Source organism: Mchenga conophoros, linkage group LG3 (genome assembly GCF_057382185.1).
Source record: "Mchenga conophoros isolate Kocher_MC1m ecotype Shallow Benthic linkage group LG3, M_conophoros_male_GT1.1, whole genome shotgun sequence".
In the NCBI taxonomy this organism is placed as follows: domain Eukaryota; kingdom Metazoa; phylum Chordata; class Actinopteri; order Cichliformes; family Cichlidae; genus Mchenga; species Mchenga conophoros.
This window is the reverse complement of record NC_140528.1, coordinates 2,850,064-2,866,255: the sequence shown is the minus strand read 5'-3', so window position 1 is coordinate 2,866,255 and position 16,192 is coordinate 2,850,064. Positions and strand designations below refer to the sequence as shown.

The 16,192-nt window shown below is 41.5% G+C and overlaps 1 protein-coding gene across 4 annotated transcripts in view; it reads right to left on the bottom strand.

The window, feature by feature from the left end:
* LOC146576990 (protein NLRC3-like) overlaps positions 1-16,192 on the bottom strand; it is a 460,027-nt gene that overhangs the window by 282,263 nt on the left and 161,572 nt on the right. Inside the window, exons 2-3 of one of the 4 annotated variants that reach the window (XM_085268120.1) lie at positions 1,228-1,286; positions 569-621 (exon numbers count right to left, since the gene is read on the bottom strand). The exons of 1 other annotated variant lie outside the window; for it this stretch is intronic. In XM_085268120.1, coding sequence (XP_085124246.1) covers positions 569-617 — 49 coding nt within the window. In that variant the 5' untranslated portion in view covers positions 618-621; positions 1,228-1,286. Of the gene's footprint in view, positions 1-568; positions 622-1,227; positions 1,287-16,192 lie in introns of those variants that run through there. 2 more of the 4 variants (XM_085268123.1, XM_085268121.1) reach the window with 2 other exon arrangements.

The following is a 16,192-nucleotide window of genomic DNA, read 5'->3' as shown; positions in this document are numbered from 1 at the left end:
ACGCAAGTTTCTTCATGACTGCGGCTGCTGCAGATATTAGGTCGTCCATGATTTCTACAGTCACTGGTCAGCAATATAATGTGCGCAAACATATGTGGCTCATATATGTGGCTCTGAAGCCCCGCCCCTCAAGCGCACCCTCAGATGCCGAAGCAGTGCCAACTAATTGAAGCTGAAAAAATAACTGTACGTGGAAAAAAACGATGTAAGTGTGAAAACCACATGAACAGTGAGTTTTTTCTTTAAATTTCTATATTTATGTTTTTTCACTATCATTTCACTTTCAATACATTTGTTTCAGTTTCAATATTTCTTCAGTTTCATTTTAAGGTGGCATCGTTTTAACCTCATATGTGGGTTCAAAGTACAAAAAAGTCCAGTTGTTTCTCTGCCAAACTCCTTAGACTGGAAGTTCTCATGTTATATTAATGTCCCACAGAAAGATTAAGGCAAAGATTAGGACAGGTTACAACTCGTGAATTTTATGTACTTGTCACAGTTACAAAAAAGAATCTGCCTGAAGTCTATACATCCATACGTCTCATCATACAAAGCACTGATCTCCTACCTGCTGATGGAGCTGCTTTGGCTGGCTGTTCTTTAGGTTCTTCCATCATCTTTCTATAAAAACACGAGAAGATGATTTTACCAAAAGAAACAGTGAACACAGTCTGGGTGTCACATCATATGAATTTGTGTCATGGTTTAGTGTACGGGCCACACACACTGAAACTGATCTGTGTGAAAGAACACATCGACGACATGTGAATGTAGTGATAACCTCATCATAATAGAGGTTTTTACTTTTTCACATATTTGTTCAGTATAATGATTAAATAATCTGACAATACAAACCTAAAATACGTTGTTCCCTGTCTGCGACTTTGTGCGTCTCTGCTGTTAGTGCTTACAGGAAGTTTTAAACTTAAAATCCTTCCCCACATATGTGACTGTGGTCTCTGGGGCCATTATCCTGAAACACTGGGGCTCAGCCCTGAAAGCTTTGCTATCTTCACCTGATAACAGCAGCTGTTTAAAGTTATTGAGTTTGACAGGGAAGTGAATGTAAATGTGAGACACTGTGTGCTCACAGCTAAAGGCTGCAGTCAGCTGTGTCAGAGCGTCCAATGATCCTTTAATAAACACTCAGAGCTCCATGTTGATGAAGCTGTCATGTGTGAGCTTGTGAGGCTCCTTTAAACTGGCTCTGCTCTGTCAGATGCTCACCTCTTCTTCACTGTCTCATCAATCTGCTGCACTCTTCATCTCCTCCTCTCTCTGCTGTCCTGTTTAAAAAAACAAACAAATCAGCGTTAGCCAATCAAACTCTGTGCAGATGCTGCAGCTACAGCTGATATGTCATTCAGCTGTTCATCAATCAGCTTCTGCTGCTGTTTATTCGGCTCTTACTCTGAACACGTGCAGATCTAGGAAGATTTTCTTGGGGTGTCAAAATCAAAGCGTTTGTTTTTTCAAACACACGTGCAGGTGTTTATATCACATATGGTTTAAATGATTCAAATGCAGTAAGTATACATGTTTCATATATCGTCTATAACTGAATTATGTTCTGTAGCCTACATAATGAAACACTTTAGTTGCATAAAACGTGAATTTTGATTTTATGTACTGTATATGTCACAGCATCGCAGTGTGGATGTGGAGAAGAGAGGACCCAAACGCAGGACTCACAGGTGGTGAAGGCTGGTGTTTATGACAGAATGACAGAGTCTGAGATGGATGACTGACTGGAAGACCAGCTGAACAGAAACGACACATGTGGGACTGACAAAGACACTGAACTGGAGGACACTCAGGACTTACACAGGCTAATGATAATGATCAGGGTTCATATGCCTTTTTCAGGGTCAAATTCAAGCACTTCTTAAACACTTTCAAGGTCCCTTTTCAAACTTTTCCAGCACATCCCTCCCTCACCGCCAAAAAAAAATGCATGTTTCAATTCACATCACCTCAGTAAGACCATGTGAAAGTTAAGACAAATCATCCTAGGTGAACTTAAACACCTTTGTTCCCTTTTTGTTAAGAAATAGAAAAACACTCCACACAAAAATACTGCAAAAGGAAACTGTTGCCTTATATACAGAGTGTATAAACTCAAAATGCACATGTCACTTAAAAATTAAGATGTGAACAAATCAACTTGTTAGATATTCTTCTCCTGTTGAAAAAACCCCAAAAAGAAATAAATAAGTCTTCTCATCAGATATTGATGCTTCTTTCCTGTGTGACAGAAAATAGGAGACAGATGTTTGTTTGTTTTTTAAGTTAATTCCCAATAAATCTGTTTTATTGCTAACTACATTGCTGTCTGTATTATTGCTGAAGTCCTAAACGATCACCTTTAAAGTGTTTGTGCTAATAACATCATGTCCGACAGGCATGGAGAACAGCACTGACTGGGAGGCTTTGAACAGATCACATAGTTCAATTCAACATATACGACTTTAAGAATGCACAAGCATCTACTTAAAATCTATTTAATTTATCATCTGTGATATTATTATATACAATTCCAATGTATGTTGTTCATCCCACTTAAATAATCAGGAAGACTTAAAGTATGAAATATTCATATAAATGTGTGAACTGTCTCTGTGGCTGATTGTGCCCCACAGGCCTCAGTGTGAGCTTGAAGACATTTATAATCTTTAAGTAGTTTGATGTGTCGGTGCTGACCACAAACACAGTTTGAATGAAACTTTGGTAGCACAGAAACAAGAGGCTATTCTTTGTGACCATATGGATCACTCATATTACCGTTATTTCACCCAAAGGCACCAAGTTAATACTCAAAAAAGCTGCAGCAATACACACAAATATAAACAGTAAATGGCGAAAACTTTGCTTTTAGCCTTTAACCCTCTGGGGTCCAGGGTATAATTGGCCGTTTTTGACTACTTTTGATTTGTTCTCTATATTTCACCTTTAAAAACTGTTTCTCTTGCCAATCTGTTATTTACTCATTTTGACATAATGTGTCAGCACAATTTATCTAAATTCAGACGAAATTTAAAATACGAGTAGAAAGTGATATTTTTTACTGAAAAAACCACAAACATGTTTAACGAATCATTTTCATAACTTGAAATGCAAATAGAAATTGTACATTTTTAAAAAATATGCACAAGTTTTGCAAACAACAAAGTTATTTGGTACTATTTACCTAAAAATGCAGCCGAGGCTCAGACGTTTTTAACCATTCAAAACTATGTACAGAACAATCAGCTGTTCTGCATCAAAGAAGAAGACATACAAATGATTTATGCAACTCCAAAAAATAGTTTGTGTCACTGTGACACAGAGGAGAACAGCACAGGGATAAACCTGCAGGTCTGACAGCAGCTGTGTCAGCGTTTACACTGCAACCTGCCTTTGGTGGCTTTAAGGCAGCAAATGTGACATTCACTAGTAGAACTGACACACAAAACAAAACAACGTCAACACACTCCAAACACGGAAAATGTCAGAAATTTCTCATGTCTCAAAACTGTCTCTTTCTCGCTCCTAAAACCTCCGCCTCTTCCCAAACAACCAAATGCCACATTTTGACATATCATTTTTTGATTGGTCGACATGGTACATTTTTCCACCAATAGGGAAGGAGTGTTTTTTCTTTTTCTTTTTTCACTCACAAGCAAAGCGTGTTTGCTAGCGCTCTCCTTAGAAAACGCCGTTTTAACCGTTTCTTCCCGGAGGAAACGCCAGTTTTATTCAGAAAAAACATCAGTTTTACGTGGCCTATCAACACAATTTAAAAACTGGTATATAGTTTGAAGTCCGCATGTTCGACCCAAGTTGAAATGGAGACTCTGGGTCCGTCGACCCCAGAGGGTTAATCAGAAAGCCTTAAGTTAGCTAGTTATGTATTGGGCTAATGTTTAAAGCTTTCACTTGAGTAAATTAACTCATATTACTGCTAAGCAATGTTAGCTAAGTTCACAGCATATTCCATAATAGCGCTGCCATACTGCATCACACTCAGTGCATTTCAATCATTTCTACAGCGAGTTTGATAGCTAGCAAAATAATAATCATAATTTTAAAAAATAGCGTGTGTAACATACACGTACTGGAAAATTATTTACTAGGACTCATCTATCATGCGACTAGAGAGTGCAAACTCCGCTCATGTTGTTTTCCATCACACACTCATTAAAACAGCGACCTACAGGTATGTTAGTGCACTCATCCCCGACTGTCCGACGGAGGGGCGGGGTCACACGTTGAAACAGACACAAGGCAGCTTCATTTTATTTCTCTATCTGACAAGAAAACTATTCAATCAGATAGTTATTTGTGGTGAATGAAATACAGTTACACTTTCAAGCACTTTTCACTGGGGTCAGACTAAAAAATAAATTAAGTCTCCTTAGATAATTTTTTTTCCAAAGATTCTTTCTTTTGTTTTCAATAGTTCTCATCACGCTGATGATGCTTGATGTTCAAGGGGTCTCCTTTCCCATAAGTTTGATTCTAATTCCTACCATGGTGATGTTAAATTGGGGTGAAATGTCATCATAGCAGCTTTGACTGACAGCTGCAGTCACGGAGAAACTTGCGTGTCTCTGTTCGGGAATAGCAGATAGAGCGTAGGCTCTGAGAGGAGGGCCAGCGTTTATGCTACGAAAACATGACCAAGTGTTTTAACCTGACAGCCTGAGGTGTTCTTCAGTAAACTGGACTACCCGACAGAAGGACCCGAGGCCCCGCTGCTCTTTTTCGGTAAGTTAAACATGTTTGTACGCTAATCCGTAACTACCGTCCTTAGCTAGCTCCAGAGACCTAGCTAGCTAAGATGAGCACTCGGCTGTCAGGGTTCGTTTAGCTGTGCAGGTGAATGAATTTACTAAAGAAATCAAGAGAAACGCCCCAGGCTGCTCAGTCACTAATTACTGTTACTGTACTTTTATTACAAGTATTACACTGTAAAAGCAACAGGCTGCACTCTGCTGCAGCTAGGGTTGCCAACTCCCTGAAAAATAAATAAGGGACACCTCGTGGCAAGGGCCAGGCAACCCAGTTGTCTTCACCCTTCCCAGTGTGGTAGCTCTTTTTTTTGTGTGTGAAATTATTTTTTAACTATTTGACTTGAATTTGATTTAAGCAGATGCATATTCTTTGTGATATGAACATATGGGAAACAAATGATCATTTAGCCATTTATTTTTAGCTCAAAATGACAACATTAACACAATAAAACAGGTCTCTTTCTTAAACAGAAGCCTGTCATGCTTAACTTTTGAGAATATAAGTAAATCTTTCTTTAAAAGAACTCTGTCCTGCTTAACTTAAAATTATATAAATTAATAGAAAGCAATAGAACGAAAAATATTCTTGTAACAGTGCACATATAGTGCATTTAGTACAATTGGCTTCAGTTGAGGTATTATTTCAGCTTTTCTAATGCTAATCAGCTGCTCCCGTTTGTAAACCCGCTTGTTCCCATGATTACGCATCTTAACTCATCATCATTATTCATCTATGTATTACTTTTATGTATTAGTCATCTGTTGGGGGAAAACTCTGTAAAAGACCCAGGAGAAATAAAGACACAATGAGACAAGATTACTTTTTATGCTTTAACGTGCGCACGGGTAAGCTGTTCAGAACAACTCACGTGTACAGAGGCTTGGCACTCTTTATAGGAAACACAGTGAGAACAGGATAAGAAAATACAAAACAGATAAAATAAACAACTCCATATGTGGCGCTAGTCTCGTCAGCAGAGAGCTGTGAGAGATAAAACAATCTAAAACAATATGTCCCAAAACAGTATGTCTTTGCTGAGAAAGTCTAAAAGGATAATTCTAAACTAATCTAACCATAGACAAAGGGAAGACAAAGGGCATCTTTGTACATTTAAAAGAAGGTAAAGAAACATAGAATCCTTTTTCCTGTAACATGATCTATTTCTTGTTATCATCTATCCTTGCAGTTGTTTATTACACAAAATAAATGATATTATCACACTTCTGGCCACATAGCGCTGATATTCACTGCCCATATTAACCTTAACCAGAGGGTTTAAAAAAAACAAACCAGTGTTTACATACCATATCTGCTTCTGCCGTGGCCTGGTGGACAAAAAATTGGTAAAGGGTTCCCCGAGCTTTCACGCCCCTCATGTTCTTCATGTGCCCACCACTAGAAGCATGCCTATGGAAAAAGTGTGTCGGCACACAGTGCAGTGCGCTTTAAAGGTGTATATCGTGCATTTTCCCAGCCCAGTGTTTTCCTTTTCCCACTCCTCCCTGTACTTTAGCAGCCTTTTTTTTTCTTTCTCTGAGCAAACAAACATTGCTGCTCTAAGCCCAGCATAACACTGTGCGATTTTTGGCCCATTTTGAGACAATTTTTGAGTCGTGCGACCGTTTTGGCGATCGGCCCGATTTTGGCCTTCATCGTGCGTCGTGCATCGTGTAGTATACGTGGGGTAACGATGAGACACGATTAACACCTACGACCAGCTCCCGATAGTCAATCGCTCGTGACGTGTCACCGCAGCCGCTCACACTGCTCACGCGCAAACACGTAAACGTCGGTGAAAAAGACGGAGCAGCTCAGCTGTGCAGCGTGTGATCTGGACACAAGCGATGGAGGCACAACTTGTAGAACTTTGGAAAGCTCATCCGAGCCTTTTCGATGTGGCATCACAAAATTATCACGACCACAACAACCGTGAAAATAGTTGGATTTACACTGTTGCTCAATCACAGCTGCCTGATCATGTTTTTCATTAGCAATTTAGCAAAGTTGATGGTGGTGGTGTGTCTGTGTGAGTGAAAGACAGAGAGAGCGAGCGAGCGACAGATTTTCTGTTATAACCTTCATTTTATGGACGCACAGTGTGAGCACTCAGGTCGCATCAGAGCATCGGGCGGTATAGTGTGAGACCCTGCATCGTGACCTACCAACTTCTAACCCCTGCGAGTCAATCGTGCAGTTTGAGCAGGAGCTGAATACTGAAAAAAATCGCACAGTGTTTGCCCAGCTTTAGGTGTACTGTCATCCGAGACTTGCACCGCAGTGTCGGCGTTTGTTTCCCTGTTGGCCATGCTTGTTGTTGTGGTCATCTGTTGTCTTCCGGTATTTTCTCCGCAAGCGACCTTTCCTCGACCAATGAGATAAGTGCTAATCTGAATTGTCATAAGTGTGCTGTCAGCTCATTGGTCACGAAGCAGGAGAGGGGCTGGGAATTATGTTTTCAAACAAAGCGTTGATTCCATTAACATTTATAGACTACTTTTGATTCTCACTGTATTACGGGACAAAGTGCGTCCCTTATTAGCTCAATACGGGACGTGTACTTTTGTTTCTAAATACGGGACGATTCCGTTTTTTAAGGGACGGTTGGCAACCCTAGCTGCAGCTCCTGTGCAGAGCTGAATATTAAATATGTGCAAACAACAGCATGTTTTCAGTCTCTTGCCACATCTGTAAAGACAGTAAAAAAAAATTTTAAAAGCTTGTACTTCAGTAACTCCTCATTAATCAGGAATTATGGATTAAAGTACTGTAGTGTACTGTAATACTGAAAAAATGTACGAGAAGAACTTCAGATCCTGGGTGTGTGAGGACAGAAGGATCAGCTCTATTTCAGATTTGAGATAAACTTTATATTTCAGTTTGTGATGGTTCTGTTCTCTTTGTGATTACAGGAGCTGATTCAGACCTCAGCACCACCCAGTGACAGCAGACAGATCATCCAACATGTTCACATGTTAACTGCAGAATGAACTGATGCAAACAGTACAAAGGTTAAAGCACCACATGTGCTGTAGTGAAAGCTGCAGCTGTTTTATTGATAAAGTTAAAGACAAAAAAAAAAAACAAAAGTATTAATCACACCTGTAACTGTGTCACTATATATCAGCATTAACAGGACCTCAGTTTGGTGTTTCACAAAGCTGCTGATCTCAGACCTGCACAGCTTCCGTTTTAAACACTTGATGTACTCAGCTGCATGAAGAGCACGCTTGAGTTTCTCTGACACAATTAGATAAAACCTGATGAAGGTCAAAGGTCGTCACTTGTATGTCGAATTACAGACTTGTGATCTGGAATTCTTTCACAGCTTTTTGCAGATAGTGTTATTTACCATAAAGTGATGCAGAGTTATTCATACCAGAGTAACCAGAGAGGATCATATATTTTTAAATATATAACTTTCTACAGGACTGAATATCATATCTTTATGTAAAAGCCTGGAGCCTCTGGGGAGTATCCAAGTATTTATAACACTACACAAATCAGAGGTCTCCATCACAGTGTTGATGAAATGCTGGGTTTATCCATCTCCTGGGGCGGGCCTACGAAGGAGTGCTGAAGATTTCCCTGTGAGGGAGCTGCTGGTGAAGATCATGAGTCCTGCTTGATCAATGTTACGTCCCCACATAAAAGCTAGGCGAAGAGGGTGGGGGACGGTAACAGTTGGATCCGGGTGAAATTAAAAGAACACCAGGCAGAGGTAGTTAACACAAAATATATCTTTATTATAATCAATTAACTCAATAATCATGTAAATAGTAACAACAAAAAGAGACAGCACCGCTGCTTTAATGATAAATCAGACAGGTCAACCCAAAGAGATAGTGACCACTTCAACAAAAGAAAACAACTATAAGGCTTCAACAGAAAAAGACAGCAACGCTGCTATTAACAATTACCAGGCAGGCCAAACAAAATAATGGAGGCCTTAATAATACTTAAGGGAAACCACCACTCAGTTAAGAACTACTCACAAAGAGCCACACAAAGCAGGCCGTTTCCCATACCTAGACCAGTATCACACACTAACCAACACAGAGGAACTCCACCAGAAGCCTCTCCCACATCCACACTGCTCTTCTCCAGCTTATATCACCTCTGAGGGTAATTGGTGGTAAACGAGGGCAGATGAGCAGCAGGTGTGTCCTAAAGGAGAAGGCAGGGGCAGAGAGAGACAGGGGAGGGGCAAGAAAGAAGGAGGAGGAGAGGGAGAAGACAACACCACGCCCACACACTCCCACAGCCTCACAGGATGTAACAATCAATAACATGAGCTTCAGTCTTCCTGGTGTTTCTTAAATGAAGACTCTCTCAGTGGGTCAACAGAACTTCTGGCACAGGAGCTGTGATGAAAGAAAGGGAAGAAGTTTCTCCAAACCTCTGGACGCAGGAAACCCAGCTTGGTCCTGATGGTCTCCCTCACTAGTTTCTCTCCAGGGTGAATGTAGCTGTTGATATAATATGGACTCTATTATTAAATGAAAAGAACAAATTAGACTACACTACTGAAACGTTCTGCTGATGTTTTTAAAGTCTCCATGTTACCAGGATGTAGACTAGAGATTTAAACAGTTTTAGATCCATTACACTCTTATGTTAAAATCTCAAAGGACAGTATTATATTTTTGATATTAACAGTAACTCTGGGCCTCTGTGGAGTAGGGCTGCCACGATTAGTCGACTAGTCACGATTACGTCGACTATCAAAATCGTCGACGACTGATTTAATAGTCGACGCGTCGTTTGAAGCTTTGTAAGATCCCAAAAGACGCAGGAATAAGTACCGGTAGTAGCATTTAAGAGTGTAATAACGGACTGAAACAGAAGAGGGCAGCACTGCATGTACAAGGATGCCAGCTGCCGTTAAACCCCGAAGAAGAAGAAGTAGCTCTGTCCCAGAATTCATAGCGCAACCCAGCTCAGTTTCCAACAATGGCGGCAGCTAGTTAGTTTTAAAATTACTCTTATTATTCTTTCTAGGTCACAAAATAAACGTTTAACATATTTTCAGGCGAGAATGTAGCTGTGTAAACCTCAAATACCTGCTCAGTTCATCAAGACACCACATATTTTCAGAAGCGCTCCGACGTTTTCGGAGACGTCTGTTACCCACTAGCTCGATAGCTAGCCGGGGGCCATGAGAGCACCGGACTCCCGGCAAATCGTTTTCAAACCCACCGCAGTCTTTCGCTACTCAGGTTAAACATGGTTAAACACTTAGATAACTTAAAAATGTTATTGTTTGGCTTTTTTTGTATTTTATTTGTTCCTGAGTAAATCGGTTTGGCTGAGATTAAAGTTATAGTTTTTACACAGCTGGATAAACCTCAAGCTCAACCTCAAGACAGCTGATTATCAGAAGTGTGAGATGCTGAGAATATACTCCGGTGTCCTGTTATATTTTAGATAGCAAGGAGTTTATTAAACTTCACCGAAACAATCTGCAGATTTCATTAAAATTTAATAAACTATCATCTTGTCTTTATTTTTAGTTAGCACAAACACTTCAAGCTGTAAGCTAATGATAGTTATATAAGAGCAGATGCTGCTGTACGTTTTACGTCCAATGGATGATGATCTGATTAGTCGACTAATCGCAAAAATAATCGGTGACTAGTCGACTATCAAAATAATCGTTTGTGGCAGCCCTACTGTGGAGTGTGCAGCTGATCTCATCGCTGTCTAAAAATGAATAAAAAACACATAAGTGTTGAAGACTATTAAGAGTAGCAGGTGTGTAGCATCGCTAACTAGCTAGCAACAAGCCTCCAACACAGTGCGTATGCTAGAGGCTAATCTAACTAACGAATTAACAACAGAGTGATTTTAGAACTATACGATGATAAGCTGTGTGTCTTTTTCATAACAGTGACATGGTTGTATTTACCTTAATTAGACGAGTTCTCAGTCGCGGTAAACCAGCAAAAATACTCGAGCAGCCGGGCTACGTAGAAAGTGTAGGGGGGCGTGTTTGCGGTCATGTCCAGCGGGTGTGTGGGCGGGAGCGTTACACAGTCGCTCCACCTCAAGTCACTACTGCGCAGACTCTGGCTCCAAATTTGCAAGATGGCAGCCTCCAGAAGCGGGATATTTTGGCTTCATTTTTACACAATGGGAGGAGGCGGGGTCGCGTCGTACATCTTTTATACAGTCATTGGTTTCTACACTGGTTAGCAGGCAGCCGTCTGCTGGAGGAAACAGTCTGAGTCACATGACTCTCTGTGGTGGAAATGTCACTTCCTGTTGGAGCGGAGCCAACTCTTTGTGATGCAGTTTTTATAAAATCAGACGTTTACGTGTTTAATCTGTGTCTAAACTCCACCTGTGATAAATAATCTATCAAACCAGCTGTGACCTCTCTGTGAGTCTGTGGGTATAAAGACTCAGAGTCTCTCCATCAAGCTCAGGCCACAGACAGAGAGTCAGTGAGGGGAGAGCTGGGGCTCCTCTCCACCTCCTCCACAGACTGATGGAGGCAGGAAAAACTGCCTTCAGTCATCAGGAAGTAACAATGACTCGGAGTTCAGCTGCTGACCATCAGCTAACTCTGCTCCTCTCATTCAGACTCTGATCACAGACTAACAGGTCATGGCGGACACACTCGGCCTCGTTGGTCCAGCTGTGAGTCCGTTACCGTGAACTATGGAGCGGCAAATTTGTGCTGGAACTAAGCTGCACACATCTGATGTTAGCCAGGAAACATTACACACTGTTAACATTACCTCAACACGGAGCTTCACACGGATACGATCAGCATCAGTCAGAGACACAAAGTTCAGGAAGTGAAAGTAAACTTTGAACAGGAAGGAAACAGCCAGAGAGCCATTTGACAAACACTCTGTGACAGCTGATGTTAGAACAGATGTTACCATCATGTTAACAGATCCTGCAGCATCACGTGGCACAAACAGCAGTGTGCACATTTACACATGTGGAACAGGAAGGTCATTAATACCTGTCTCTGTGAACACCTGTCTGAACAGGAGCTGCACTCATGAAGCTCCAAGTAAGACTGAGTTTAAGACAGAAACTTAAAGACCAAATATTCAACTTCCTGATCCAGGATTCAAAGAGGATCAGCAGAGTTGAGGTGTTGGAGGATTGGATGTTCCAAACACAGCTGCAGTCAGAGAAACAGATGCAGAGACAGACGAACATCATGTGCTGAAGATCAAACTCTGTACAGACACAGGAAACAGCAGCACCGACTGTGATGCTCTCAATGACCACGTTCCTGTTAAACACAGTTAGCAAAAGAAAATGAAAAAGAGAGAAAAGCTTAAATAAATTGCTGATTCTTACAAATTTACTTTAATAAGCCCCACGCTCCCGTACCGGGGGCAAAAGACATGTGTGGTATCCACAGAAATCTCTGCTAAAGTCTGATAGAAAACATTTCTACAACCACCAAACACACGAAACAAGCAATGATTAAAAGAGTAGTTACATAAATGCCCAAAAGTCCATAAACAAACAAAACCAAACAGACTTCATGTAACCGGCTAAAGAAAGGCTAGTTAGCTCCCAGAGCTATCACCGATTCCAAACACCAAGTTTCACCGCACTCCGACTAAAACTCACTGAAATAGTTCCAAAAGAAGACCACAAAAACACACAGCGGCGCAAATGTGCTAAGACAGATTTCCTCCTTTTTGCCAGTACCTGATAGCATCGTGATTATCAGCAGCTACCACGGCTGCATCAGAGCCACATCCATCAACAACTGCCATTATAGAGACTGAAAATGTGACGTCAGTCCAGGGTAAAAGCGCAAAGGATTCTGGGAACGAGTGGCAAGCGGTACTAGTGCAAGCAGGCTTTCACATGAAAACAGTCACACAGCGATAAAAAGACACACAAAGAATGGCAAGAAGCTGTTGTGTTATTAAGTGCAATAGTCGCATGACAGCCACAGGAAGCCGACGGATAAAGAGATCGGTTTTTATCGGATTGCGTCGTGGAAGAGAAATTGTTTAATCCATGTTTCCGAAGTAACAAAGAGCTGACAGATGGTCTGGTTTACATCTGTTATGCCAAAAAAAATCCACCAGAAGGCGCTGTGAACAGTTGGCTCGCCTTTTTGTTGTTGCTGTTGTTGTTGTTGTGCTAAGCTAACAGGCAGAATTCTACAGGTATAGCTCTAAAGAATGTAGCCTGATGGGCAGTGTAGTTCGTGCTGCAGGGAGAATTGGCTGTCATACCCGTTATGTGTCTGTGAGCGAGGGCGGGAGAAAAAGGAAAAGTACGAGTTGTCATTGAGCAAAAACGGGAGCTGGAAGCATGTAAATATAATAATAACCACTGCAGCCAAGAAGAGTGCCTGACGAGCCCAGCTGTAAGTAAGCTATTAAGACTCGACTGTACACCGTGTTCGTGTTTTCCTCCGAAAACAATAAGTTCTGTTGTCTGTAATAAATCACAGCAATAGTACATTCATGTGTTAGGAGGTGGTGGGTAGGTGTATTGTTGTTGTTTGGGTTTTGTTTCCTTTTTTGGCATTCCGGCACACCTGCGGCACATCGGACGTCATCAGTGAGCGCTTTTATGGAGCCGAGTCACGGACGTCTGGTGTCGGAGTATTGTTGCTGTCACAAGTGGTAACGTGTTAGTGCAAGCTGAATCTGCTGATTCCACGCTGTGGAGCTGCATGTTTTAAGGATCCACTTTTTGCCTGCTTCTCTTTTGTTTTAGCCTGTTCCGCTGCCTGCTCGCCTGCCTCGTTTTTGGTGTTGGCTACTGTGGATCCGCGACGGAGAGCTACGTTCCATCAGGCTGTGATCACTGCTGCAGCTGTAGTTTGTGTTTCAAGTAAGCTCTCCAACTCTCCCCGTCCACTTTTGTTTAACTTTCGGCTATCAACGGTACTCCGTAAACTCTGTTTTGTTCCTCGTTGTCAGGTAGCTCCGGTGCGTCATCTGCATACCTCGGCTTCGTCTCATCTCTTCGGTGTTACTCTCCTGGCACATTTTTATCTGTCACTGCATATAGCCCCCTTCCTTGTAAATATTCCCTATTCTGGTATATAAACTTGCATCACAACTATCCTGTGCCCGTGTGTGTTTCTGCCACTTAATCCATCCGTGTAAGATTACCTAACATCATGTAGTTGTAAACAGCATGATAATATGTTAAGTAATCCAAAGTATTCAGAATACATTACTCTCATCGAATAATGTAATGGAATGCGTTACAGAAGACATTTTGGGGCATGTATTCTGTATTCTATAATGGAATACATTTTAAAACTAACCTTCCCAAAACTGTTGGTGGCACTGCACTCAATTGGTTAGGTTATTTGTCAGAACTTTCTCTGTCAGCCTTCTCGGTTCCAAATCATCTTCTGCTCCTCTGTCATGCGGCGTCCCACAGGGTTCAATTTTAGGGCCATTGCTCGTTTTACTGTATTTATTGCCTCTGGGTTCCATCTTTAGAAGGCATGGGATCTCGTTTCATTGTTATGCCGATGACTGACAAATTCATTTGCCACTGAAGCAGAAGGGTGTCATCTGCATAAAACCTCTCATGACATGCCTAGATGACATTAAAGCTTGGTTGGCTCTAAACTTTTTAAATTTTAATAAAAAGAAAACAAGTTGTTGGTGTTTGGACCCACTGGTCCCTGCGAGTCCTCTGTAGATTTGGGACTCCTGGAAGTTTATTTTAAACCTGTTGTTACTGATCTTGGTTTTAAGTTGGACGTGATTTGAAATTGGAGAACCAAATCAGAGCAGTGGTGAAGTCCAGTTTTCATCATTTAAGGCGACTGGCAAATCTTTTCTTTCACAGCAGCATCTTGAAACAGCGATCCATGCTTTTATTTCTTCCCACCTGGACTGCAACGCACTTTATGTGGGGGTCAGTCAGTCGTTGCTCTCACGTCTGCAGCTGGTTCAAAATGCTGCTGCACGACTCCTAACAGGAACTTGTAAAAGAGAGCATATAACCCCCGTGCTAGCCTCTCTGCACTGGCTGCCTGTGTCTTTTAGAGTTCATTTTAAAATTTGTGCCGTTTGTCTTTAAATGCTTTCACAGTCTTGCCCCGCTGTAGCTCTCTGAGCTTCTTCATCTCCACACACCGTGTCAGTCCCAGGTCAGCTGACCAGCTGCTCCTGGAGGTACCGAGATCCAGGCGGGATTTATTTTTTCTTTCTTTTATTTGGCTTTTATTTATACCTTATGTAATTTTATTGGGGGGGTTGGATTTCACAAGGAAGTCAAACAAAATGCAGTAATTTGCAAAACATGCTGCTAAACACAGCAGTACTACAAATTATTCCACCTGCTGAAAAGTGGATCTAATGTGGGCGGACTCACACTTAGCAAATGGTAAATGGCCTGCATTTGTATAGTGCTTTTCTAGTCCATAGGACCCCAAAGCGCTTTACACTACATTCAGTCATCCACCCATTCACACACAGGCGATAGCAAGCTACATTGTAGCCACAGTTGCCCTGGGGCGCACTGACAGAGGCGAGGCTGCCGGACACAGGCGCCACCAGGCCCTCTGACCACCACCAGTAGGCAAACACAGGGTTAGTATCTTGCCCAAGGATATTTGGCGTGCAGCCTGGGATCGAACCACCGACCTTCTGATTAGTGGCTGACCTGCTCTGCCACCTGAGCTACAGCCACCCCACCCCAAATAAACCTGTGATGTGAGAATGTAATCAAACTGTTGATCAGAGGCAAAGTAATTTAAAGTTTATGATGCTATCGTCTAATGTTAGCTGACATGATGTTAGCTTGTAAACTTATGTTGTTGTCTGGGTCTCATGTCTGATCTGATGATAATAACTGTGACAACACAGAGATTAAATAAAGGACGTTGGTGGGACTTCTTATGTTAGAACTATAACTTCAGTTAAGGAGTGAGACGTAAGGTGACAAGGAGAATGAAGAGAATGAGAAAGAAGTAACTGGGAAGAGAAAATGAAAACAAAAATTTGAAATGATCAAATTTGTGTTAACAGATGATGGTGATTTTAAAAATTCAAGTAATTTAAAGGTTTTATCCTATTTGTTGTTGTTTTTTTCATATTCTTCTATTTGCAAGAGGTTATTAATAAAACAGGTTCTCTTTCTGGTTTCTCTTTTTGGACGCACTCTCTACAGCTTATCACATCCAAAATGGCGGATGTCAAGTACAAAACCTCGACAGAAACAATCAGCAAGAATTTTAGCATCAGTCCAAAATAAAACTGTCCAACTACAGAGTTTTAAAATCCAACTAAACTATGAACAGAGATCTTTTACCAATAGGCTATTGATGAGATGACAGTGGTAACAAAAACGTACACATCCGCGCACACAGACAAAATGGCGGGAGGGCGTTTAACGGTCGACCTCATGAGTCCGTTACCGTGAACTATGGAGCGGCAGATTTGTGCTGGAACTGAGCTGC